This window comes from Gossypium arboreum, chromosome 1 (genome assembly GCF_025698485.1).
Source record: "Gossypium arboreum isolate Shixiya-1 chromosome 1, ASM2569848v2, whole genome shotgun sequence".
Lineage (NCBI taxonomy): Eukaryota > Viridiplantae > Streptophyta > Magnoliopsida > Malvales > Malvaceae > Gossypium > Gossypium arboreum.
This window is the reverse complement of record NC_069070.1, coordinates 2,734,151-2,760,743: the sequence shown is the minus strand read 5'-3', so window position 1 is coordinate 2,760,743 and position 26,593 is coordinate 2,734,151. Positions and strand designations below refer to the sequence as shown.

Genomic DNA, 26,593 nt, shown 5'->3' with positions numbered 1-26,593 from the left:
TGCCACGTAGGATTGCTATTAGGGAGGTAACATAACTTAACGGTAGAGTGACCACTTTGTAACAAAACAATAACGTAAGTGACTAAAACATAACATTTCAAACATAAATGACTAAAATGTAATATGAGACAAATAAAAATAATTATTTTTATAGTTTACCCTAATTGAAATGAATTTTTAAATAGAGAGAAAGAGGGGCTCTTAAATGCAGTCCAAATCTGATATATTATTATATGGTTTATTAGACAAGCTTAGGTTTTAGTCATGTGAAGTTTCATGGGAAAACGTGGCCTCCCCAAATCACCACTTTCAGGGTTTAAATCTGAGGGTCTTTCATTGTGGGTGGTGTGGTTAGAATGTGTACACGTGAATTTACGTCCCCAATAGAAATTTTAATCCATCCCTACACCAACTTACTAAACTTTTGGGTAAACTACGTTAATAGTTATTAATCTATAAGTAAATTTTCATTTTGATTTATTTAATTAAAAAAATTATAATTTAGTCATTAAACTATTTAAAAGTTTTCATTTAAGTCATTAGATTGTTAAAATTGATATGGCTTTCTTTATTCGTACTGCTTGCACCAATTAAAAGTATTTTTTTCCTTTCTCTTCTACTGTTCATTTTTTTTTTTGAAACAATTTGGGACGTCATGAATCTGCAAACCAAAATTTAAACAATTCTTTTCTCCGATTTCCGACATTGATTGTAGATCTACTTGGATATTAGGTATATTCCTCTACGTGTTGATGGATATTGATTCACTGTTCCGATCATCGAATTGCCGCCTGGAGCTCACTGGCAAAACTTTTTTTGTTAAAAAAACTTAATAACCTGATGACTTAAATAAAAACTTTCAAATAGTTTAATGACCAAATTGAAACTTTTTTAGTTAAGAGACCAAAACCAAAACTTACCCATAATTTAGTAACTAATGATATAGTTTACCCTAAACTTTTTTAAAAAAAATTCAGAGTATTAGATGTAATAGTGAGGTTGATTGCACTTTGGGTTAAATCCAAGGAAGTCAATATCGTATTAGTAGATGTACTATTTTTCTACTAGTATTGGTAGGTAGCAGTATTAGTGTGTTTTGAATTTATCACTATTTTTATAAAAGATTTGATATATGCATATAAAAGGTATTTACAAATATCAAATAATGAGGTTAAAATAAATCCCAAATACAAAATGCTCATAAAAATAAAACTTTAATTGGAGTGGTAAAAAGGATTTTATAAACTTCACAAATACAATTCATCATAAAACAACCTCAAAATAAGCAAGTAAAAAATTATTGCATAAATTAAACAAAAAATTATATCTCATTCCATACATATAACAATTTATAATTCAACAATTCCAAAAACAAATAATAAAAATTAATTTAAAATTAAAATATATTTTAAAATTATTTTTGGTACAAATAAATAATTTAAATTTAAAATTATTTTTTGTTACTGATCGATACACCATATTTCGGTTAGTACGAGCGAAATCAGCCGATACGCACCGATATGGTTGGTACCAATAGGAATTTGCATCAAAATGGAACCTAAAGTTTATTGTTTCGGTTTACTACCATAACAAAATGTTTTGGCTTATACGGGTAGTACCAGAACGATACCAACTACCATGTGGGGTAAACTTAACAATTACTCTTATATTGGAGTTTGAACTTTTTTTTAGTTCAATTTTGTCTCTAAAGTTGACAATTATTATCATATTGAGACTTGAACTAGACAACTCCACTCACATTGAGGCCAAAACTTTATTTTATCCAAGTTAGTCCCTGAACTTAACAATTATTCTCATATCGGAGTATAAACTTGACAATTATTTTCATATTGTGCCTGAACTTTATGGTTTTCAAATAAATATCAGGGATTAAATTGGACTAAAAAATTCAACCCCAAATATTATTATAAAAATATCATGGTTTTCAAACCTATATATCAATTATGCATCAAATATTATTTATTATTATAAAATGAAATTTAATAAATTTTAATATTCATAATTATTTTTAGAAATAACATTTTATAAATCTAAACCTTCAGTATAATACATTCAAGCATTTACACATTAATGTAATGTCTATTCAATATATTAGAAAAAAGTAGCATAGCAGTCAGTATAATATATCTCAAATTGTATTTTGGTCCTTTATTTAAAAATGGTCAAATTGGTCTCTGTACAATGAGTAAAATAATCAATTATTAAAATTATGATGTTAAATGCTTCTTTTCATGTTTTATATATAAGATAAAATAATATAACTAGCTCTCGACTTTCACAATTTTATTTGATTTGACCCTTATTCTTTTATTTGGAGCAAATTAATTATCTATCTTTCATTGCTAATATAACACCATTTTATTGCTACACCAACAAACAATTTAAAAATTATGAAAAAGCTCTTCAAAATTAAAAAAATTAAAATTTTCTTAAAAATAAAATAATTATAAAATTTTTATAATTTTCAATAAAAATTTAAACCCTAAACCCCAAACATTATTAGTCTTTTTAAAATCCACCATAACAAAATTTATTAGAATCATGCATACTAATGCAATTTCTATTCAAAATATTCTCAAATTCTCGCATAATATTATGTATAACATATGAGAGTAAGTGGCCATAAAAAAAGGTGGTTTTTGGATCATTAATTTCCAGAAATGTTGCTTAGAGGGATCAAACAAAGAATTCAATCCCCAACTTTCTGATCTTTAGTTGGTGGATTAATGCAAATTAAAGATTTTAGACATTATAACTTATATGATCCTCTAACATTAAATTTTTTTTATTTTAGTCCTTTATTTTAATTGTCTCTTTTAGCTCTTAAATTTGCGTTGTTTGTCAAATCACCACAAAATAAATAAAAAAGTGAACGTCTGTTAACTTTGTTGACGTAACATACTCGTGAATTACCATGTGTATGTCATATTAACAATTAATTAATTTTTAAAATTAAAAATATTTTTTACTTTTTCAAATAATTTTAATAATTTTTATTTTTAATATTTGTTTATAATTTTTTTGAAATTTTTAAAATTTAAAAAATTATTGACGTGACATCCACGTGGTAATCCATGTGTATGCTATGTTAACAATTAATTAATTTTTAAATTAAAACATTTTAAAAAATTAATAATTTTTATGCTTTTATACTTTTTAAAACGATTTTAATACTTTTTTATTTTTAATATTTTAATATATTTTTAAAAATTTTAAAATTAAAAAATTAATTATTCACGTGACATCCATGTATATTGTCACATCAGCAATGTTAATGAAGTTAACTTTTCATTCATTTTAAGGTGATTTAACAAAAAAATAAATTTAAAGATTAAAAGAGGTAAAAATTCAAAATAGGAGATTAACTAACTTTATTTTAAAATTGAGGATCAAATAAATAATTATGCCAAGATTTTAATCCTATTGAGGAATTTTAGCTAAGAATTTCTCAAATAAACTTTTATATTTATAGTTACATTTACTTAATTAAAATCTTAAAGTGTCTTCAAGCAGGAAAGCTTGATATAAAACCTTCTAATTTCATGAATTCAGGGTTTTGTAATATTTAATTTTGTAATTTTAGGATGCCCCATCCTCACCAATGAATAAATCCTTTACCCAACCAACACTTCAAACCTTATTTTGCACCAAAAGGAAACATTAAGAACATATGCCTCACTTCACAAACTTTGCAATCTATGCTGCAACACACACAACCCAAATCATTCCTTTTTATGTTCCTACATATATACCTTCAACAATGGCCCCATGTCCGCTTTTATTACCTTTTAATCCCAAATTTCCTACCGAAAACAATAGCCCATATTACTTCTATTCCTCCACCTAAACAAAATGGCTCAATTCTTTGCATTCGGGATTGCCGGAAAAGTATTGGAGAAACTAGGCAATGTTGCTTACGAAGGAATTTGCTCCGCATGGGGTGTTCGAAATGAGTTCGAAAAGCTTAAAGACACGCTAGCTGCTATCAGAGCTGTGGTCCTGGATGCTGAACAAGAACAGGCTCTTACCCAGGAGCTCAGTCTTTGGCTACAAAGGTTCAAAGATGCTTGCTATGACGTGGAAGATTTGATAGACGAGTTCGAGATCCAAGCATTGAGGAGGCAAGTCCTGGAACGGGGAAGCACTGGAAGGAAGGTACGCCATTTCTTTTCTGGCTCTAACCCTTTGGCATTTCGCTTTAGGATGGGCTGTAAGATCAAAAAGGTAAACGAGATGTTGAATGAGATTGCGGCTAACAAGGCCAAGTTTCATGTCACTCAAAATCATGAAACTAACGTCATACATCGTGGGAGGGAAACCTACTCCTTTGTTAAGACATCTAGTGTCATCGGTCGAGATGAAGCTAAACAACACCTACTAAACTTCTTAATGAATCCAACTGATGGGGAAGATATCCCTGTCCTTCCCATAGTTGGGATCGGAGGTATTGGGAAAACTACCCTTGCCCAATTGGTGCTTAACGAGGAGAGTGTGAAGTCGCATTTTGAATTGAGAATTTGGGTGTGTGTTACAGAGGATTTTGACATCAAACAACTGATGATAAAAATCATTAAATCTGCCACTGGTATGAACTGCAAGGAGAAGAATAAGGAGGAATTACATAAAGTTTTACACGATCGTTTGGATGGTAAAAGATTTTTGATGGTACTAGATGATGTCTGGAACGGGGACAAGAAGAAGTGGAGTGAGCTGAAAGATTTGCTGTGTGCGGGAGCCCAAGGGAGTAGAATAATTGTCACAACTCGTATCCGCAAAGTGGCTACAATCACAGGTACAATCCCTCCATATGATTTAGAGCATCTTTCTTATGACAATTGTCTATCATTGTTTCTTAAACTTGCCTTTAAAGAAGGCGAAGAGAAACAACATGACAATCTTGTAAGAATCGGGGAAGGAATTGTTCAAAAATGCAAAGGGGTTGCTTTGGCCGTGAAGACTTTAGGCAGCCTACTCTGTTCAACTAGGGAACAACATGATTGGGAACGTGTCAGAGACAGTGAGCTATGGAAATTGAAACAGGAGGAAGATGACATACTGCCTGCTCTAAAACTAAGTTATTATCATTTGCCCTGGTATTTAAAGCAATGTTTTGCCTTTTGTTCAGTTTTTCCAAAAGATTTTGAATTCTATCCAATCTATTTGATCCGATTGTGGATGGCAAATGGCTTTTTGCAATCACCATACGAAAATGAAGAGCCAGAAGATATTGGGAATCGGTATATACAAGAGTTACTATCAAGATGTTTCTTCCAACAAGTTGAAGAAAAGTTTTTTTTTTCCACCTTGAAAATGCATGATTTAGTACATGATCTTGCATTATCAGTGGTGCAAAACGAGGAGAATTCATATAACCATTATTCGACTGGGAATGTTCGATATTTATGGTTTGATAAATCAAAGCAAGCTGCTTCCCAGTTGCCAAATAACTTGGGCCGTCTACAATCATTTTTCTTGTTAGATGAAGGCGGCAATGCTGATAGCGAATCTCTTATTGCAGAAGTCATCTCAAGGTCTAAACATTTGAGGGTGCTACATTTGTCTGGCTGCAGTTTTGAGCATTTGCCAACCAATATACGTTATTTAAAGCAGTTGAGAGATTTGAACCTAGCCTACAATGGAAATATAAAAAGACTTCCAAATTCCATTTGCAATTTGCAGAGTTTGCAATCACTTGATCTTGCTGGATGTAGGGGAATTGAAGAGTTACCAAAAGACATAAGGTACCTGATTAGCCTTAGAGAATTAACGGTAACAACAAAACAGACGAGTTTGCAAGAGAATGGAATATCGTGCCTAACTTCTCTTCGAAGGTTGATCTTTTCTGAATGTAAAAATTTAGAAAAATTGTTTGAAGACATTCAAAAGCTCACAGCCCTTCGAGAATTGTTCATCGAAGAATGCAACAACTTGGTTTCATTGCCACAAGGTTTAAAATACCTAACTGCATTAGAAACTTTGGCAATTTTAAATTGTGAGAAGCTTGATCTCACTATGGAGGAGTTGGAACTTGAGAGGAAAGAAGGTGGTAGCCTTAGAAAATTGGCAATCGGAGGTCTGCCAAACCTGGAGTTACTACCCCAATGGATTCTTCTAGGATCCACCAAAACCTTGCAGCAATTGTATATCCAAGACTTACAGAATCTCTCGACGTTACCAACGTGGTTCCAACATCTCACATCGCTTCAATGCCTCTACATTAGAAATTGCTTAAAGTTGTCGTCTTTACCAGAAGAGATGCAACACCTCACTGCACTCAAAAAATTAAGCATTGCAATGTGTCCAAAATTAAGTAAAAGATGTACCGGTGAAGACTGGCATAAGATTGCCCATGTCCCTGAGATTTATTATGATGTTTTTAAGACAACAACAAATGATGAATAGATAAGGTAAGTCACCAAACACTACACTTTTTTTTTTCTTTTTTTTTTTGTGAATAAACACTACACTATTAGATACATATATCTTATTAACTTTTAAATCAAAAAATGCACTAAATATTACTTTATTTCTCATTAACATAATCGAATTTTATCTACTCACCAAATAAAACTTCACTTTGAAGTATAATGCTTCAATTTAATGTTATGGTAGTGTTCTTCTAACATAACTTATTTATCTATTAAAGTGGCAGGTCAATTGGAGGACGTTGAAGTCTTTGAGTTGTTCGATTTCCGTTACTTGTTTTTAATTTGATTTGTATCAAAGACCATTGATATAATAATATGTTCTGTGATATGTTTAAATGTAATCATTCTTTGTTTCCTTCATCACAAATAAATAAAATCAAATTTTATGTTGACTTGACTTGAATAGCTTATTTTATTTTATTATTCATCAAGACTTAATTGAAATAATGGTTATAATTTTTATTTGGTACTTTGATAATACAAATTTAAATATTTCATTTTGTTAATATTATATGATTAAAAAACTCTACTTTTTCATGTATGGCATGTAACACTTTTTAAAATAATTTCTAATGTCTGTGATTTTATGCGTTTAATATTTAATCAATTTTGTAAAGATTATATTTTAATTACAATAATTAACTCGTAAAATAATATTTTTATTTAAATTGTTGAATATAATTAAAACATATTAACTTATCAATTCAAATGTTATAATAGAAAATTTTCAAATCATAATTAAAACATTTTAATATATTCAACATGCAAATATACAAAATAATTTTACTTTATGTAATTAATGCAAAGTAACCTTATTCAAAACAATAATAATTAATATAATTAAATTAATATTAATTAAGTGATAATTAAGATGCTTAGAATTCTATTCAAGTAATAGCTCTATTTAACAAAAATAAAATCAGCACAACTTGTTTTATATATTTTATACTTAGAGTTCTCTTCAAATAATAATTTTATTTTAAAATTAACCCAAATTTTAACTAATAATTGTAAATTAAATTATAGTTTTTTTAAATATGTGATTATCACAGCGGCTATTAAATTATAAATATTTTTAAATGGATAATTATCACAACTTCTATTTTATTTCAATTTTAATTTTAAAATGTAAATTTAGTAATATAATGGAAAATAAAACGTATTCTCGTCAATCCAAATGTTTTTTCAAACTCGTGCTTTTTTAAGTTATATAAATTGTAGCGACGTAAAAAAAATTTAGTTTCGTTTGGTCGCTAATTGTGGCGATTTATTAAACATTTGAAAACCAACTTTCGATTTTATTAACAAAGGGAGTCGCCACCGATCCTTTTTTATAGGTGTGATCGGACACCTAATAAAGTTATTTTAAAACAAAAAGAAGGCCAAATTTAGGTCTACATGAAAGTCCAGAGAAAAATTGGGGTTCGGGAGTTAGTTACGTGTGAGGAAGGTATTAGCACCCTCGCGACGCCCAAAATTGGTATCTCATAAACATGTGTTGACTTGATTTTCAAAAATACGAGTTCAATATAATATTTAATCGTGATCCGATTGAAAAATGAGAATTTTTAGTTTTCGATTTTTTTTTTTAGAAAGGGTGTCCCATTTTTTAACACAAGCCATTTAATTTCACCCAACATAGCAATAAAATCGATGGCTTAATATTAAATCGGTACATTGCCTTATTTTTGAAATTAATTAAAACATGAGAAAAATATTCCTAAAGTGAGAAATTAAAATAGATAAAGGACGAAAAAAAAATGATATCATTAATGAAAAATATTAACATGGAATACTAGAATATTAGAATAACAATAATAATGATATTTACAAAATAAAAACAAATCATGTACTAATAATAAAATAGGAAAAATGATATATCCGTAATAATAATATAAAATAATAATATGTACATAAAAATACATATATATATATATGCATATAATAAAAGTATGTAATAATAATAATAATAATATCTACAATAAAAGAAAATATTAGGAAACGTACATAAAAAATATATACATAAAAAATTTACAACAATAATATAAAATAATGATATGTGCAAAAATATATATATACATATGTACATAAAATATACACTAATATAATAATAGTTATAATAATACTAGCAATAGTAATAATTTGTAATAATAATATATACACAATATGGTATTTAAAAATATATATATATATATATGTATATAATAGTATTTAAGAATATATACATAAGAAATATATAACTAATGGCATTAAAAAATATATACATAATATATATAAAATACCTAAAAAAAAGAAGGGGGAAAGAAGAGAGAAGGGAGGGGGGAAAGGAAATCCGGCCAAGGGGGGCCGGTCACCGGTCGATCATCGGTCGCCGCCCGTCGTCGGCCACCGCCGGCCACCGTGGGCGGTGGCCGGAAAAGGTAAAATTTTTTTAACAATATATGTATATATAAAGAAAGAAAAAAAACAACACAAAAAAAAGAAAAAAGATTCGAAAGAAGAGGAAAAAAGAAAAAGATGCAACCTTTTTATTGATGTTTCTTTTGTGTTCAAAATTTGAAGGGATTTTTGTGTTTTTTTTTTTCAATCTTTGTAAAATCCCCCCTTCCTTATATGATTTTTGAATGGCTTTTTATAGCCATCTTTTACATGATTTTCTATTATTTCTTTTTCTATTTTGTAGGTGGTGGTGGTAGACAATGAATATAAAAAATGGGAGAAAAAATGGGGCAAGTGGGAAAGTGGCTAAGTGGCTAGGGTTTCTTGGTTTTTTTTTGGGGGGGTTAGGTTTTTTTTTTTTTTTTGGTTAGGTTTTTTTTCGGGGGGACTTAATGGGCTTTTGAATTGGGTTTAATATTTGGGTTTTGTAATGGGTTTGGGTAGATGTAAATGGGTCATGGGTTAAGGGTTTTAGTGGGTTTAGAGGTTTGATTGGGTTTTGATATAATCGGGCCCGGACAATTTGGGCTTCTACATAAATGAGTTCAAATGTTTTAAATTATAACTCTTAGTTAAAATATGCTATAAGTCTTTTTACTCTTTGTAATTTGAAATTTAATCTTTTTATTTTTTTAAATTTCAAAATTCAAGTAAAAATATTAACTCTTTTAAAATTATTTTATTAAATTCAAGCTATTATAAGGTTACTTTTTAGTTAAAATTAATTTGTTAAAGTTATTTTGCATTTCAACTACAATATCATGGCAAAAGAAACAGAGATTATGACTTGGTTAAAAACTCGAATCTACATACATATTTTTTTTTAGATCATCCAACTTCCCATATTCTTTTCAGCACCTTCACAGCTCACATAATAAGCTATACCCCATCATCAACATGTTGGAACTTGATGTCTACCATTTCCGCCTGGACTTCAAGGAGTTGACCGATTGAGAATTGCTGTGCCAGTTGCGTTTCCTTTGGTTGATTTGCTTTAGTTGTAATCCAGTTTCTCCTGGTTATTTTTCACCTGTTCTTGAGCACTGCGGTTGTGTCACTTGCTAATTTTTCAGCCATTCTTTAGCGTATATTTCCTTCCTCAATTCTTGATTGAAACCCTGTTGAAACATTTCAAAACAACTATGTTAATCATCAAACTATATCAGTTAATTACCGAATTAATCATTACAAAAGTCAGAATTACATAGGATTAATTGAAATGAGTTACCACTTTCAGAGTTTTAAATTGTGAGAAGCTTGATCTCACTATGGAGGAGTTGGAACTTGAGAGGAAAGAAGGTGGTAGCCTTAGAAAATTGGCAATCGGAGGTCTGCCAAACCTGGAGTTACTACCCCAATGGATTCTTCTAGGATCCACCAAAACCTTGCAGCAATTGTATATCCAAGACTTACAGGATCTCTCGACGTTACCAACGTGGTTCCAACATCTCACATCGCTTCAATGCCTCTACATTAGAAATTGCTTAAAGTTGTCGTCTCTACCAGAAGAGATGCAACACCTCACTGCACTCAAAAAATTAAACATTGCAATGTGTCCAAAATTAAGTAAAAGATGTACCGGTGAAGACTGGCATAAGATTGCCCATGTCCCTGAGATTTATTATGATGTTTTTAAGACAACAACAAATGATGAATAGATAAGGTAAGTCACCAAACACTACACTTTTTTTTTTCTTTTTTTTTTGGTGAATAAACACTACATTATTTGATAATATATCTTATTAACTTTTAAATCAAAATATGCACTAAATATTACTTTATTTCTCATTATCATAATTGAATTTTATCTACTTACCAAATAAAACTTCACTTTTAAGTATAATGCTGTTCTTCTTACATAACTTATTTATCTATTAAAGTGGCTGGTCAATTGGAGGACGTTGAAGTTGTCTTCAATCAATTTTAATGTAACACCCCTTAACCCCAACCTGTCGCCGAAATAGGGTTATGAGACATTACTAGAATTAAGCACTAATAAACGAACAAAACCGAGTTATAAATCTATAATTCAATTTAGAATTTATCAAATTCTACCTTTAAGTCCCTAATATGGACCTACCGGGCCCAAAATATACTTAAGTGTTTTGGGACTAAACCGGGAATTTTGGAAACTTTTCTTTGAGAATAGGGGCACACGCCCATGTGGCCTGGACATGCCCGTGTGGCCTGCCCGTGGGGCTCAACATGGCCGTGGGGCCAGCCCGTGAGCAGATCTGTTTTTCTCACACGGCCGTGAGACTAACCTGTGGCCAATTCTGACTTTGCCACACGACCTGGCGCACGCCCATGTGACTTGGCCGTGTGAAAACATGATTTTTCACCATTTTAAAGCTATTTTCACATGCTAAAAACACCTAATTCATGCCCAAAACATTTACTTATAAATCTTGATCAAATAACATTCATCAAACCTTTCAAACTTAGCAAATATTCATTCATTCATTTCATTACCTCTTAAGGATTATGCACTACATTTACATTCAAAATATAAAACATTTACAAGTGACAAACACCAAATCTAGTACATGCCACATTTCTAAAAGATAGATACATCACCAAAATTGAGTTGAGGTCGGGATTGACTCGGATGCTTAACTGAACTTCAGCTTTACCTAACCTGCGCACGGAAAACAACCGTACGCTGAGTATTGGAAATACTTAGTGCTATTATCATAATTCAAATTATAACAACAATAAAATATCATAACATACATAGATAATTAGTAAATCATACATATAAATTCATACCAAACTATCATATTTCCATTATATCATTTCCAATGTTAGATCTAATAAATCATTAATGTGATTTCAATTAACTCATGAACCTTTGATTCATCTCTCAACCACATATAATTATTCAATTCTCATTTCAAATATAACACTTCATAAACCTTTGGTTCATGCCTTCAATCTCTTTACAAGTTTCATCTCATATTCCATCTTACAATATCACTTTCTCATTTTAATCGACAGCTCGATTAATCAAATTCATTTGATTTATTTATTTCACTTATTTTCCCCTATTAATATGATTCGGACTTTGGCGGATACACGGATCCAACCAAACACACCAGAATGGCGATCAATGCCTCATCGAATAGTTCGAAGCAATAAGTGACGACCAACGTCTCATCGGCTAAGCAGAAGCAAAGTGGCGACCACCGCCTCATCGAATCTATCCTAAGTAAATATGACACACCAAGTGTCTCATCGACTCGAGGTCGAAGAATCCCTGAACTCTTCCTATCCTATGGCATGCCAACTATATCCACTCTAGCCCGACTAGCTAATAGGGTATCAAAATCACATATTCATATCACTTTCACTTTTAGTTAATCGTAATCATTCGAATTCAAATCCATCGCAATAACAATTCATTCACAATTTCAAATTCACCACAAATCATTATACAATTCAATTTCACACATGTATACATTCATCAATCAAATCCAATTTTCATTCAATTCAAATATCACTACTTACCTCACATTCAAATTCCATACACATATATTAAAATTAAACATTTAATAAGAAATAACTTGAATTATGATAATACAAACCGATATTTTTCTCGAGCTATTCCTCAATCACTTTTTCCTTTCCCTTCTCAATCAACGACGATTCCGGTGCTACGTTAGTTACGAACAATTATACAATTAAAATTTATCAATACACTAATTCATAAATCACATTTTCACTATCTATCAAACTTTTACAAAAATTCCAATTTCGTCCTTTTTCCATAGCCAATCTTTTTCTTTAACCTAATCTTCATATTTTCATTTAATCGTCTCATTAATAAATTCTAGCTCATAAAATTCATCATAAAGCATAAATTTTGAGCTCCTTTCTATTTAGTCCCTACTTAAAACTAACTTAAAATTCTTTTAACAATTCACTCATTTTTCACTTCTAACTTAAATTTCTATTAAATTAACCCCTAAATCCTCAAATTATTCATCTAAATAAACATCTAAAAATTCATTATTTTTCTTCATATTAACCTCATACATGTAGAACTTTGAATTAGGATTTCATACACATAAAAATCACAAGAAAAAGAACTAAATCAACTTACCAATCAAGCTTTAAGCCCTTAACCTTGAATTTTCCCTTTTTCTTTTTCTTTTCTTCTTTCTTTCTCTCTTTCACGTTTCTTTCTCTATAACTTTCTATTCTTTTTCTTTTGTTTCTTTATTTCATTTTATTTACTTAATTAATATTTAATTATAAAATATCTATATAATAACAAATAAAATAATACATGTGTGTCCATACACACATGCACATATGTAAATATTCATCGCCACACATTTGTCATTATCTCAATTATTTGATAAAAATAATAATAATAATAATAATAATAATAATAATAAATAATTAAATATCTTTTACTTAATAAATAAGTAAATATATATATAACATACATTTGTACTAATAATTTAAATACACATGTATTTATTCTCTATCTTACACATGTCACTAATTTGGTTTAATTACTAATTTAGTCTCTTGTCATTTTCTCTATTTAAAATTAATCTTTTACGCTCTATTCAATTTAATCTTTTTAATAATTACTTCTAATTAAACTAAATTCACCTAATCAAAATCTAATTCAACCCATAACAAACTTCGTAAATATTTTTAATAAATATTTACGGACTCGCTTTCTTAAGACGGAGGCCCTAAATTCACTTTTTCGGTGCTCGTGAAATATGGGTCATTACATTTTATATATGTTGAAGCCTTTGAATTGTTCGATTTCCGTTGTTTGTTTTTAATTTGATTTGTATCAAAGATCATTGATATAATAGTTTATTCTGTGATGTGTTTAATGTAACCATTCTTTGTTTCATTCACCATAAATAAATAAACCCAATTTTTATGTTAACTTGACTTGAATAACTTATTTTTATTTATTTATTCATAAGACTTAATTGAAATAATGGTTAGAACTTTTATTTGGTATTTTGATAATACAAATTTAAATATTTTATTTTGTTAATATTAAATGATGAAAAATCTCTACTTTTTCATGTATGGCATGTAACACTTTTTAAATTAATTTCTAATGTCACATACGTTGCATGTGATTTTATGTACTTAACATTTTATCAGTATTGTAAAGATTATATTTTAATTACAATAATTAATGTAAAATAATTTTTTATTTGAATTGTTGAATATAATTAAAACATATTAACTTATCAATTCAAATGTTATAATAGAAAATTTTCGAACCATAATTAAAACATTTTAATATATTCAACATGCAAATGTACAAAATAGTTTTACTTTATGTAATTAATGCAAAGTAACATTATTCAAAACAATGATTAATTAACATAATTAAATTAATATTAATTACTATGCTTAGAATTCTATTCAAGTAATATCTTTATTTAACATAAATAAAATTAACACAACTTGTTTATTATATTTTATACTTACAGTTCTCTTCAAATAATAATTCTATTTTAAAATTAACACAAATTTTTAACTAATAGTTGTAAATCAAATTATAATTATTTTTAAATAGATAATTATCACAACTTCTATTTTATTTTTAAATGTAAATTTAATAATACGATGGAAAATAAAGTGTATTCTCATCATGTATATAAATGAGTTCAAAGGTTTTAAATTATAACTATGGGTTAAAACATGCTATAAGTCTTTTTACTCTTTGTAAATTTAAAATTTAATTTTTATAATTTTATTTCTAGGAATTTAATTGTTATTATAAAATTTTCCATTAGGATTAATTGAAATGAATTACCACTTTCAGAGTTTTAAATTGAGGTTCTTTCATTGTGGGTGATATTGTTAAAAGACCTACCTCCAAACTTTTGGGTAAATTGATTACTAAATTACAATTATTTTTTATTTTGGTTATTTAATTAAAAATTATAATTTAGTCATTGAATTATTTGGAAATTTTCATTTAAGTGGTTGGATTGTTAAAATTGATGTTATATAATTTTCTTTGTTTGCATTACCTGCACCAATAAAAAATTCTCGTTCCTCTTCTCTTTTACAATTTAATTTTTTTTCATTAAACAACTTTGGACCTCAAGAATCTATGAATCAAAATTCAAACAACTTTTTTTTCTAATCTCCGACACTAATCATTAGATCGACTTGAATATAAGGTATGTTCCTTTATGCGTCAATGAATATTAATTCAGCAAACCAATTATTGAATCGTACTTGGAGTTTACTGGTGAATCTTTTTTGTTAAAAAACTTAATAGTTTGGTGACTTAAATAAAAACTTTTGAATAGTTCAGTGACTTAAATGAAAACTTTTGAATTATAATACCCTCAAATTTGGGGTTAGAAGTTTTGAGGTTGTGACTAGGGTCATTGAATAGCTCGAGCACTTGAGTGGGTTTTTGCGTTTTAATGTTAGAATGAGTTTGCTAGTCCGATGGTGGTAAGTGTGTTAATTTACCTTTGGGTTTTAGGTTTGAGTCCTCATATGTGTTTTGAGGAATTAATTTATTTTGGTTTTGCTTTTAAAGTTTTAAAGAATTACTTTTAAAATTTGAAAAAGGAGTTTTTTTTAGTTTGACGCTCTTTTCCCATTTCCTTTTTCATATTTTTTCTTTTTGTTCCCTCTGTTAATTGTCGATACTTTCCCCAAATTTTAGTTCTTTTGATTTATTGTTTCTTCTGTTTCACTCACGTTACATGTTGTCGTCAAGTTTGATCGTCCTTGTGTGTTTCATTTTATCGGAGGTGAAGCGGGTAAGTTTTGTTCATGAGGGTTTATGTAACACCCCAAACCCGGCCTAGACATATGACCGAATCTAGCGATGTCACATGTTAGGGTGTTTGAAAACTAAGTGTCTACGATAAGTCCATTTCCATTTAGTTACTTTTCTTATCTCTTATTATTTCCAAAATCCTTACTCGTTTAATCGATTGTTTTAAACATATACATTGCGGAAGCTTTTAAAACCGTTTTGAGTAAATCGCGTGTTTAAAGAAAACTTGCCTTTTTGAAAACTGAGTTTTCCTACGTCTAGCATCTATAAATCCATAAGAATAAATAAAACCAAATTTAAGCAAAAGTCCCAAAAAGTCCCTAAATTACATCCAAATAAACCACGGTAATTAAAACCATAAATAACCAATTTATAAATCGTAATTGTCCAAAAAATGTGGTCACATCGAGTCTTTTGCCGCACCGATCCGGCTAGGTCTGGGGATTACCTATGCACATTAAACAGAGATGGGTGAGTTTACATAAACTCAGTGTGTAATCCTACAGAAAACAAACAATAATAAATACAGTGCACCGTCAAAAACAGTCTTGGGCCTAAGCCCCTTTCAGTATCAATATGCACAAGGGCCTCAGCCCATCACCGTATCAATAACAGATATACAGTATTCAGTAACAAAGTCCTACCCAACCAGCCTCTACACACCATCTCCGTCCAACCCTACATTCCATGTTGGGATTAAATCAACCCACCCATCCCTACATTCCAGGTAGTACCGAATTCGGCACAAAATAGTAGTTTGCAGTTGAGCTACCAGTATATTAGGCTTAAGAGCCTTTCAGTACACTTCCTCCAAATAAAACCAACCCAACCCCATGCAGTGTAACATATAATACGTGACATGCTATCTCATGATATCAGTACATATAATCAGTAAATGTATACATGCATACTATCATCATACTCAATATATACATATCCATCAATCAGTCAGTTCACACAATTAGGGGTCTAAGTAATGCTTACTGACCGTACAGTAAGTTTACAGTTGACTTGGGCAACCTGTGCAACCTTAGCAATCAATTCAGTGAAAATGGGCTCACACGCCTATGTGGCCTGCCCGTGTGGCCCACACGTGGCCCAAAATTCCACACGCCCGTGTGGACTGCTCGTGTGGCCCACACGACCCAAATCAGTCTAACCCGTGTGTCACACAGGGCCGTGTCTTGTGCGCATAGCCTAGCCTCGTCAATCACACACCCGTGTTATGCCACGCGGCCTACTAGGCAACTACTCTCACTTGCCTTAGTCAAATTTTTAGTTGGTTCATGAAGCATCACTTATATTGAGACCTGAACTAGGCAACTACTCTCACATTGAGGCCAAATTTTTCTGTCCAAGTTAGTCCATGAACTTGGCAATTGTTCTCACATTGGGGAATAAACTTGATAATTATTTTCACATTGCCCATTAACTTTAGGGTTTTCAAAGAAATATCAATGATTAACTTGTACAAAAAAAATTTTAAGCCCCAATGTGAGAACAATTGCTAAGTTCTAAGACTAGCTTGGACAGAAGAAAAATTAAATCTCAATGAAGAAGTAATTACCAAATTCAAATCCCAAAAAATATTTAACCCTCAAAGAAAAAAATTCAAATTCAAATTCTGAAAATAATCATAAACTTAAAAAAGAATAAATAAATTGAAGATGAATGATACTATAGAAGAAAACAAAATATGTGTAACGAACTTTCAATCTAGCAACAAGATAAACACACATATGGCCATATATTTTATTCTTTATTTTGAAAACCCAATAGTGTTGGTTGATATTTTGACATACACATGTGCACTAAAATGTCTTAAGAATGTAACCTAATACTCATATGGCCATATATTTTATTCTTTATTTTGAAGATTGGATCTACCTCGGTCAAATTTTGGTTTTTGTTCTTCTATCATACTTGATTTTTTTATTTAAATTATAAATTAAAGTATTGAAGATTGTGGTAAAAGTTTAAATTTATATCTTTGCGTTTTCTTTAAAATTTTATAAAATATATAAATAATAAAAATTCTAATAATAATGTTTATTATTTTATAAAAATAAGTTTTAATAATTTTTAATTAAGTTGAGATTTAGTTGATAGGTGATATTAATTTAGCAAGATTTTTAAATTATAGTATAAATAATTTTGTCTATGTTCAATATGTAACTAATTTTTTTCTTATTTTTAATTAAAAATAAAGAAACAGATAAAATAAATAAAAATACATTAATAAATTATGAAAGTAAATAATTTTAAACGGAGTTTATAAGATTTTCTTCAAACTGATGAAGATAAGTAGCTATTGTTCAACGTAAGTGTACCTATATTAAGTCGAGTGGCTAGAAGTCTTACATTAAGCAAGTATAATTACAGGTTTAAAATTGATTAATTTAAATATCTCACTAATATAATAATTCTAATATGTTCACATAGTTCAAGAAATCACTACTTACTTTTCATATTTCACATTAAAAACTTCTGCTTTTGCCTGTTTTAATATTTTGAGCTTCTTTTCTCTGTTATTCGTGAGTTTCCTGTTTCTTCTCCAAATATGGCTGAATCCTTTGCATTCGAGATCGCCGGAAAAGTATTGGAGAAACTAGGGAGTGCTGCCTATGAAACAATTAGCTTGCCATGGGGTGTTCGAGAGGAGTTTGAAAAGCTTAAGCTGACCCTAGCTGCTATCAGAGCTGTGGTCCTGGATGCTGAACAACAACGGGCTCGTAGCCTGGAACTCAGTCTTTGGCTGCAAAGGTTCAAAGATGCTTGCTACCACGTGGAAGATTTGATAGACGAGTTCGAGATCGAAGCGTTGAGGAGGCAAGTCCTGAAACGGGGAAGCACTGTAAGGAAGGTACGCCATTTCTTTTCTGGCTCTAACCCTTTGGCATTTCGCTTTAGGATGGGCTATAAGATCAAAAAGGCAAACGAGATGCTGAAAGAGATTGCAGCTGAAAAGGCCAAGTTTCATCTCACTGAAAAACATGAAACTAATGTCATACATCGTGAGAGGGAAACCTACTCCTTTGTTAAGACATCTAGTGTCATCGGTCGAGATGAGGCTAAACAACACCTAATAAACTTGTTAATGAATCCAACTGATGGGGAAGATATCCCTGTCCTTCCCATAGTTGGGATCGGAGGTATTGGGAAAACTACCCTTGCCCAATTGGTGTTTAACGAGGAGAGTGTGAAGTCGCATTTTGAATTGAGAATCTGGGTGTGTGTTACAGAGGATTTTGACATCAAACAACTGATGATAAAAATCATTAAATCTGCCACTGGTATGAACTGCAAGGACATGAATAAGGAGGAATTACATAAAGTTTTACAAGATTGTTTGAATGGTAAAAGATTTTTTATGGTACTAGATGATGTCTGGAACGAGGACAAGAAGAAATGGAGTGAGCTGAAAGATTTGTTGTGTGGGGGAGCCCAAGGGAGTAAAATCATTGTCACAACTCGTATCCGCAAAGTGGCTACAATCACAGGCACAATCCCTCCATACGATTTAGAGCATCTTTCTTATGAGAATTGTCTATCATTGTTTCTTAAACTTGCCTTTAAAGAAGGTGAAGAGAAACAACATGACAATCTTGTAAGAATCGGGGAAGGAATTGTTCAAAAATGCAAAGGGGTTGCTTTGGCCGTGAAGACTTTAGGCAGTCTACTCTGTTCAACAAGGGTACAACATGATTGGGAACTTGTTAGAGATAGTGAACTATGGAAGTTGAAACAGGAGGAAAATGACATCTTGCCTGCTCTAAAACTAAGTTATGATCATTTGCCCTGGTATTTAAAGCAATGTTTTGCTTTTTGTTCAGTTTTTCCAAAAGATTTTGAATTCAGTCATCTCCTTTTGATCTCCCTTTGGATGGCAAATGGCTTTTTGCAATCACCATACGAAAATGAAGAGCCAGAAGATATTGGGAATCGGTATATGCAAGAGTTACTGTCAAGATCTTTCTTCCAACAAGTTGACGATGACCTTTTTTTTCCCACCTTGAAAATGCATGATTTAGTACATGATCTTGCATTATCAGTGGCGCAAAATGAGGTGAATTCATGTAACCATTATTCGACTGGGAATGTTCGACATTTATGGTTTGATCTATCAAAGCAAGATGCTTCCCAGTTACCAAATAACTTGGGTTGTCTGCAATCACTTTTCTTATTAAATGAAGATGGCAAGGCTGATAGCGAATCTCTTGTTGCAGAAGTCATCTCAAGGTCTAAACATTTGAGGGTGTTACATTTGGCTAACTGCAGTTTAGAGCAATTGCCAAACAACATACGTTATTTAAAGCAGTTGAGATGTTTGAACCTAGGCAACAATGGAAATATAAAAAGACTTGCAAATTCCATTTGCAATTTGCAGAGTTTGCAAACACTTAGCCTTGGTGGATGTTGGGGAATTGAAGAGTTACCAAAAGACATAAGGTACCTGATCAGCCTTAGATCATTAATGGTAACAACAAAACAGACTCGTTTGCAAGAGAATAGAATATCGTGCCTAACTTCTCTTCGGACGTTGATCTTTTCTGAGTGTGAAAATTTAGAAAAATTGTTTGAAGACATTCAAAACCTAACAGCCCTTCGGGAATTATTCATAGTTGAATGCAACAACTTGGTTTCATTGCCACAAGGTTTAAATTACCTAACTGCATTAGAAATTTTGGTAATTTTCAATTGTAAAAAGCTTGATCTCACTATGGAGGAGTTGGAACTTGAGAAGAAAGAAGACGGTAGCCTCCGGAAACTGGCGATTGGAGGAGTGCCAAAGCTGGAGTCACTACCCCAGTGGATTCTCCTAGGATCCGCCAAAACATTGCAGCGCTTGACTATAGGAGAATTAGAGAATCTCTCGATGTTACCAACGTGGTTCCAACATCTCACATCGCTTCAAACTCTTGAAATTGGTGATTGTCCAAAGTTGTCGTTTCTGCCCGAAGGGCTGCAACACCTTACTGCACTCAAAAGATTACATATTGGAGAGTGTCAAAAATTAAGCAAAAGATGCATTAAAGAAACCGGTGAAGACTGGCCTAAGATTGCTCATGTCCCTGATTTTTATTGTGACGAAACAGATGACAAATAGATAGGTAAGACACCCAATACTATATTTCATATATATATATATATATATATATATATATATATATACACTCTATTTTTCACTAACATGATTGAGTTTTATTTACTCTGAAGTTCATGGGTGCCGAGGTACCGACCCGATGTTGTTGTGAACTGATAGCAATAAGTACATCTTGCGGGCATGTCTGATCATTTATTGAGGTGAAACCCGGAAGGTATAGAGGCTCTTCATTGTCCTCCCCAACATTGATCATGGAGTTTCTTCCTTTTCTTAGCCGCTTAGTCAGTAATTGGGACAACTGACTCATCACATTCCTTTGGGACTCTAACATTTGGTCCCTCATGTCTTGTTGGATCTTCGCCAGTTGCTCTTGCATTTGCAGTTGTAACTGGTCTTGCATCTCTTTTTGAAGTTGTTCCAGTCTTTCCAATCTTTGATCCATATCTTTTGTCCTTTTCCTTGTACCGTAAAGATGCCTAGTCGCTTGACTTTTATCGGTTCCCAGGTTAACTAAAATAATTTTACCTAATTAGGGTCTTTTTAGGGAAAGTCCAATGCAAATAATGCAATGCAAGTGCAAATGCATGGAATGAATACAAAAGAAAGGAAGGCGTTGATTCTGAATTCAATTCCATTAGAACAATTTTTCTAGAAAACAAATTCCTTTACATAAAACAGATTACATATGCGACCTTTCTCTCATATTCCAAGCGAAGATGCCTATCTTCCTCTTCATATCCAGATGTTATGGTTGACTCCAAAAGATGTCCCTATCGACTCCTTTTTGCTTGATCTAGGCCGCCACTCGTTGATACTTATTGTCGCGATACTCGTCAGCTCCTTTAAGAAAGTCGAGATGTGATGAGTATCGAATAATCCTTGTCGGCTTGAATACTCGGGCAATGAAACAGAGTTTTGTATTACTCCATTACATATGCAGTATTGCCCTCATATTCCAGGCGAAAACACCTATCCTCCTCTTAATATCCGGATGTTATGGTCGAGTCTTGTGAAGTTTCCAAAAGATGTCTTTATCTTTTTCTTTCTGCTCGATCTAGATTGCAGCCCATCGCTCATTTATCCCCGCGATGCTCATTAGCTTCTTTAAGACATGACGGCTTTCGAATAATCTTTGCTAGCTTGAATCCTCAGGCGATAAAGCAACATCGTATATTTCTTCATGGATTATCAATCTTCCTTCATTGTGTTTACTTGGACCATATTTAGACAACCGTGTTATAATCCACTTTATCAAGAAATTCGTTTTCTTATGACAAACTGTTCTATCCAGCAATCAAATATGAATCAACACCTCCTTTCTATGATGATGTAATGCAATGCAGTTATAAACAAAACAAAATAAAAACAAAACACGTTAGTACAAGAGAAATAAATGTCAAACAAAGCACCTATTTGGGTGACCACTAGGGGTTCGGAGTGGCTCTACCTAGGGTGGGTTCCTAGGTCTCTCTATATGTTGTTTGGTTCTAAAGTAAAGATACCTGAACCAGCAGATTCCTTGATCCTCGCCCATTATAGGTTCATACGGATCGAGTTCGATTCAGGGGAATACATTTCCCTACGGCTATACGGAGATGAAAACCTCACGAAGACGCAGGTACGGATGTATCCCGAAAGCGATCCACTATCCTATAAGGAGGTGAAGACCTCACGAAAGAGTAGTTTCTCACTTCCACTTAAGAGGGTGAAATTGACCAATAATGCGATGCGATATGCAAAGATACATCAAAGAATTAAACTACTTAAAGCAAGCATATTATGAAGAAAGCAACGAAAATAACAAACAATATGCAATGCAGATAATTTAAAACCGATTTTCAATTTTCGACAAAAGAAAAAAATTAATCAATTTAGTCCAAACCACCACCCTATTTTTTTTTCTTTTTCAACCCCCTAATAGAAGAGCCACACGGTTGGGATCCGACAGTCTTTTTTTGTTGCCCAAAGCCATTAACTCTGAAAATCTAGATCGAAATGGGATTGAAAACAATTTTGGGTCAAATTATTAGTACCCATAACCAAATCGGTGAGGAGAAAATCCTCCAAAGCAACATTCAAGCGATTTAAGAATCAAAATGACTCGGATTCATCGAGATCTTCATGGGATATGATGATATAAACAAAAGGGTCGTTGATTAAGCTAAACAACACTAACTCTATTGCCAACATTATCAAGTTGCATAAAACAAAATCAAAAGCAAAACCAGGGGAACATCCAGACAAACCAAACAATTGATTGAACCCATAATTTTTTGTAACAAAGGAAACGATTCCTCCAAAGGGACAACCAATTTTCAACAACTGAAATTCTGGGTCAGATCAGTGATTAGCAAGATCCCAAAGTCGAAATCGGACTAGGTATTTTAGTAAAGGAGGATAAGAGATGGATTAGAAGAAGAGCGACGGAGATGGTCGGCAACAAAAGTTAGGGTCGAGGTGAGGTAAGCCCAGTCATTGAGATTAAAGTTTAGTGACTATTTTGTCATTTACCCTTATATATTTTTTAGGTTGGAAATAATGGTGGTGGTCGGTTAACCACCATGTCACTTTTTCGTTACGTCTGTGACAGAAAATGGTTAAAAGGGCTATTTTGTTATTTTTCGAAAGTTGAGTGACTAGATTAAAACCAAAGTGACTGCTTTGTTAACTACCTCAAAGTTGAGTGACTGTTGATGCAATTTACCCTAAAATTTATTATTGAGTCACATTGCTTGGAGGTCATTTAATGCTTTGGTGATGCCTAGCATAAATATTTCGAAGTTTGGTTTATTAATTAAGGATTACTTAATGTTGAAATCTGATTTTCTTCGCATCGGGATGACGGTTCACTTGATGTTTAGGGTAGCTTAGCTATATACAAACCATCATGATTGGAATACTATTCCCTCTAATCTTACCTTTGGTTTAGGTGCTGATATTTTTGCTACACAATAAGAAGCAGAAGTGAAGAGAGTGATTCAGTTCAATCTTTTGAGTTTTGAACAAAAGAAAACAAAAGTCCCATACAGATGAAAGGCATCAAAGTCACTTACCCAATTATAGAAAACAAGGAAAGCAGTCAAGGACTTTAGTTTTGTAGCCAACGAAGCCTCAAAAACGCTAATAAATTCATTGCTTGAATCAAGCCTCTCTGACTAAATTGAGAACAAAGAAGAGACCCCAAAACAATATCATGCACTTCTCATCCAATGACACTCACAATAATTAATCATGATGCGATGAGTCTTTAAACAGTTTCTTATTCTCATGGCAGTGTAAATATCTTTGACTTGAAACAAAAAATGCAATGAAACCTTAGATAAATTCAAGTTCTTGTAGAAACTCGATAGATCATAAGTTGTTGAGGACTTAAAGAAAACGAGTCACTATAGGACTCAGACATCACGAGAAATACCACATGGCACAATGACCCAAACCTAATTTCTCTGTATCTATACTAATGTAGTTAGTATAGTACCGAAAGACGTATCATTTTTGTACTGGTATTAGTATGTTCAACTACCAATATATTTGGGTGTACTATTTCAAATTCAAATATCAAAAAATGAAATTAAATAAATCTCAAATCTAAAATACTTATCAATTATATAAAATATTCTTTAATAAGGTTTGCAAATACAATTCATCATTAAACAAATTCATAAATAAACAAGTAAAAAAATTCCTTAAATTAAACAATAACACCATCTAATACCATGCATATAATAATCCATAATTGAATAAATCCAACGTAAATAATAAAAAAATTAAATTTAAAATTCATTTTACTTTTATCGACCGGTACATCATATTCCGAATAGTACAGGTAAAATCAACTGATACATACTAGTATAATCAATACCAACTAAAATTTACACCAAACAAAACTTAAAATTTATTATTTTGATTTACTATCGGATCCTTTCGTCCCGGCCAATACAAGTAGTACCAAAATAGAATTAACCATCTTCATCATTACATTAACATTAGTATTAGGGTGTTAACCTTTTGAATTTTGTATGTGTATTGATTTTATGTTCAAATAACAAAATGGACCACAAAAGATTTAGATGTCAATGTCGAAGGTAAAAGAAAAAACTGCTCATCCCTATAGGATTTATCTTAGTGTGACAAACAAGGAAGAATTTAGACTATCGGCAAGGGCCAGTCCAACCACCTAAATGTTGTTAAATTTCATATTAACCCCTTTTGAGCTTTATTTTTTTTCAATTTTATTTTAACTATATAATCATTATCTAAAAATGTGGTAATTTATGTATGCCCTCTCAAAGTTTTCCATTTTTTTTAATTTGACTTCTTGTACAGAATTTGTAAATTTTAATGATAATTTTGATAATATTTGTAGTTTAATTTGATAAACTAATATAAAGTAGTATTTAGATAAAGTCAGCATTCTCTAAAACAATCACCCCTCTGTAACGACATTTTATTATAATAATCAAGTTTGTTGTAGAACTAATTTTTCTATGTTTTATTTTTATTATTTCTAACAACTCTTCATTTATAATAGTAACAACCATAAAATATGAAGTACACTCTTTACTAAAATAGTTCTTTATAACAGCTTGGTTTTAGTAAAATTAATTTTATTTCTAAGTTAAATAAAAATAATAAATTTTTGTTGAAATGAGAATTTTAAATTTTATATAAAATACATTAATAATATTTTATTAAATAAAAATAATATTTAATAAATAAAATTACAATTATTAAAGATATGATCTAAATCTCACTAATTAATATTATTAATAATATATTATAGTTTTTAGATTTGAAATTTTAAAATTTCAAATATGATCAATATATTAAATATTGGCATAGGTGTTTCTTATGCTATGTTATTATAGGTATATAACTACTTCTCTGTAACATCTAAAAATTTGAATAAACAAATGAAGATGTTATAAATAGAGATGTCTATATTAATTTAATAGAAAATAAATTAAGTCATTGTCATATTTAAATATAAAATAATATTTAAATATTAATTTGGTAAAATATAAAATCAAATAATTGCATTATCTAAATATTGGAGATTTAGAAGTCAAGGTCTTCCGTTGTCTCTTTCGGGGCCAGTTGCTACAGTTGGTCGGCCATGAGGACATGACCCACGCGAAAACCATTGTTGTCTTCATGCTGTATTTCTTCATTAATAGCATTCCGGGAAACACCCTCGAAAAAGGATGGAGGGTCAGATTGAATGGAGTAACAATTTAAAATAAAAAAAAATAAAAGGAACAATATTTTCTAATAAAATTACTAATAATTAATAAATTTACTAATAAAAAAATATGGATAAATCTCAAAATTACTCGTCAGCTTTTGTTTAATATGTAAAGCTTCAAGAACTTCCCTCCTTGGCATCCGAAAATTATTACTAAAATTCATACAACAAACAATTACTATGGCTGAATCCTTTGCATTCGAGATCGCCGGAAAAGTATTGGAAAAACTAGGGAGTGCTGCCTATGAAAGAATTAGCTTGGCATGGGATGTTCGAGAGGAGTTTGAAAAGCTTAAGCAGACCCTAGCTGCTATCAGAGCAGTGGTCCTGGATGCTGAACAACAACAGGCTCGTAACCATGAGCTCACTTATTGGCTGCAAAAGTTCAAAGATGCTTGCTATGAAATGGAAGATTTGATAGACGAGTTCAAGATCGAAGCGTTGAGGAGGCAAGTCCTGAAACGGGGAAGCACTGGAAGGAAGGTACGCCATTTCTTTTCTGGCTCTAACCCTTTGGCATTTCGCTTTAGGATGGGCTATAAGATCAAAAAGGCAAACGAGAT

The 26,593-nt window shown here is 31.3% G+C and overlaps 3 protein-coding genes and 1 long non-coding RNA gene across 4 annotated transcripts; 3 read left to right on the top strand and 1 right to left on the bottom strand.

The window, feature by feature from the left end:
* The first annotated feature begins 3,720 nt into the window (after positions 1-3,720).
* Positions 3,721-6,828, top strand: LOC108481329 (putative disease resistance protein RGA4). The gene is made up of 2 exons (XM_017784477.2): positions 3,721-6,428; positions 6,668-6,828. Exon 1 carries the CDS (start codon positions 3,874-3,876, stop codon positions 6,421-6,423), a length of 2,550 nt encoding a protein of 849 aa, XP_017639966.2. The 5' UTR covers positions 3,721-3,873; the 3' UTR covers positions 6,424-6,428; positions 6,668-6,828.
* A 3,328-nt stretch (positions 6,829-10,156) lies between these two features.
* On the top strand, positions 10,157-10,546 carry LOC108481330 (putative disease resistance protein RGA4). Its single transcript, XM_017784478.1, has one exon. It carries the CDS (start codon positions 10,157-10,159, stop codon positions 10,544-10,546), a length of 390 nt encoding a protein of 129 aa, XP_017639967.1.
* Positions 10,547-11,282: 736 nt separating this feature from the next.
* Positions 11,283-13,108, bottom strand: LOC128284191 (uncharacterized). Its single transcript, XR_008274596.1, has 3 exons — positions 12,991-13,108; positions 12,473-12,541; positions 11,283-11,526 (listed from the first exon to the last, which is right to left on the bottom strand). It is a non-coding gene; the product is annotated as an uncharacterized LOC128284191 (long non-coding RNA).
* A 4,893-nt stretch (positions 13,109-18,001) lies between these two features.
* Positions 18,002-21,409, top strand: LOC108481331 (putative disease resistance protein RGA1). Its single transcript, XM_017784479.2, has 2 exons — positions 18,002-20,792; positions 20,899-21,409. Exon 1 carries the CDS (start codon positions 18,242-18,244, stop codon positions 20,786-20,788), a length of 2,547 nt encoding a protein of 848 aa, XP_017639968.2. The 5' UTR covers positions 18,002-18,241; the 3' UTR covers positions 20,789-20,792; positions 20,899-21,409.
* Positions 21,410-26,593: the final 5,184 nt, after the last annotated feature.

Bases quoted from the DNA above. Each gene is read 5' to 3' on its own strand.
- LOC108481329 (XM_017784477.2), top strand. From the start codon at position 3,874: ATGGCTCAATTCTTTGCATTCGGGATTGCCGGAAAAGTATTGGAGAAA.
- LOC108481330 (XM_017784478.1), top strand. From the start codon at position 10,157: ATGGAGGAGTTGGAACTTGAGAGGAAAGAAGGTGGTAGCCTTAGAAAA.
- LOC108481331 (XM_017784479.2), top strand. From the start codon at position 18,242: ATGGCTGAATCCTTTGCATTCGAGATCGCCGGAAAAGTATTGGAGAAA.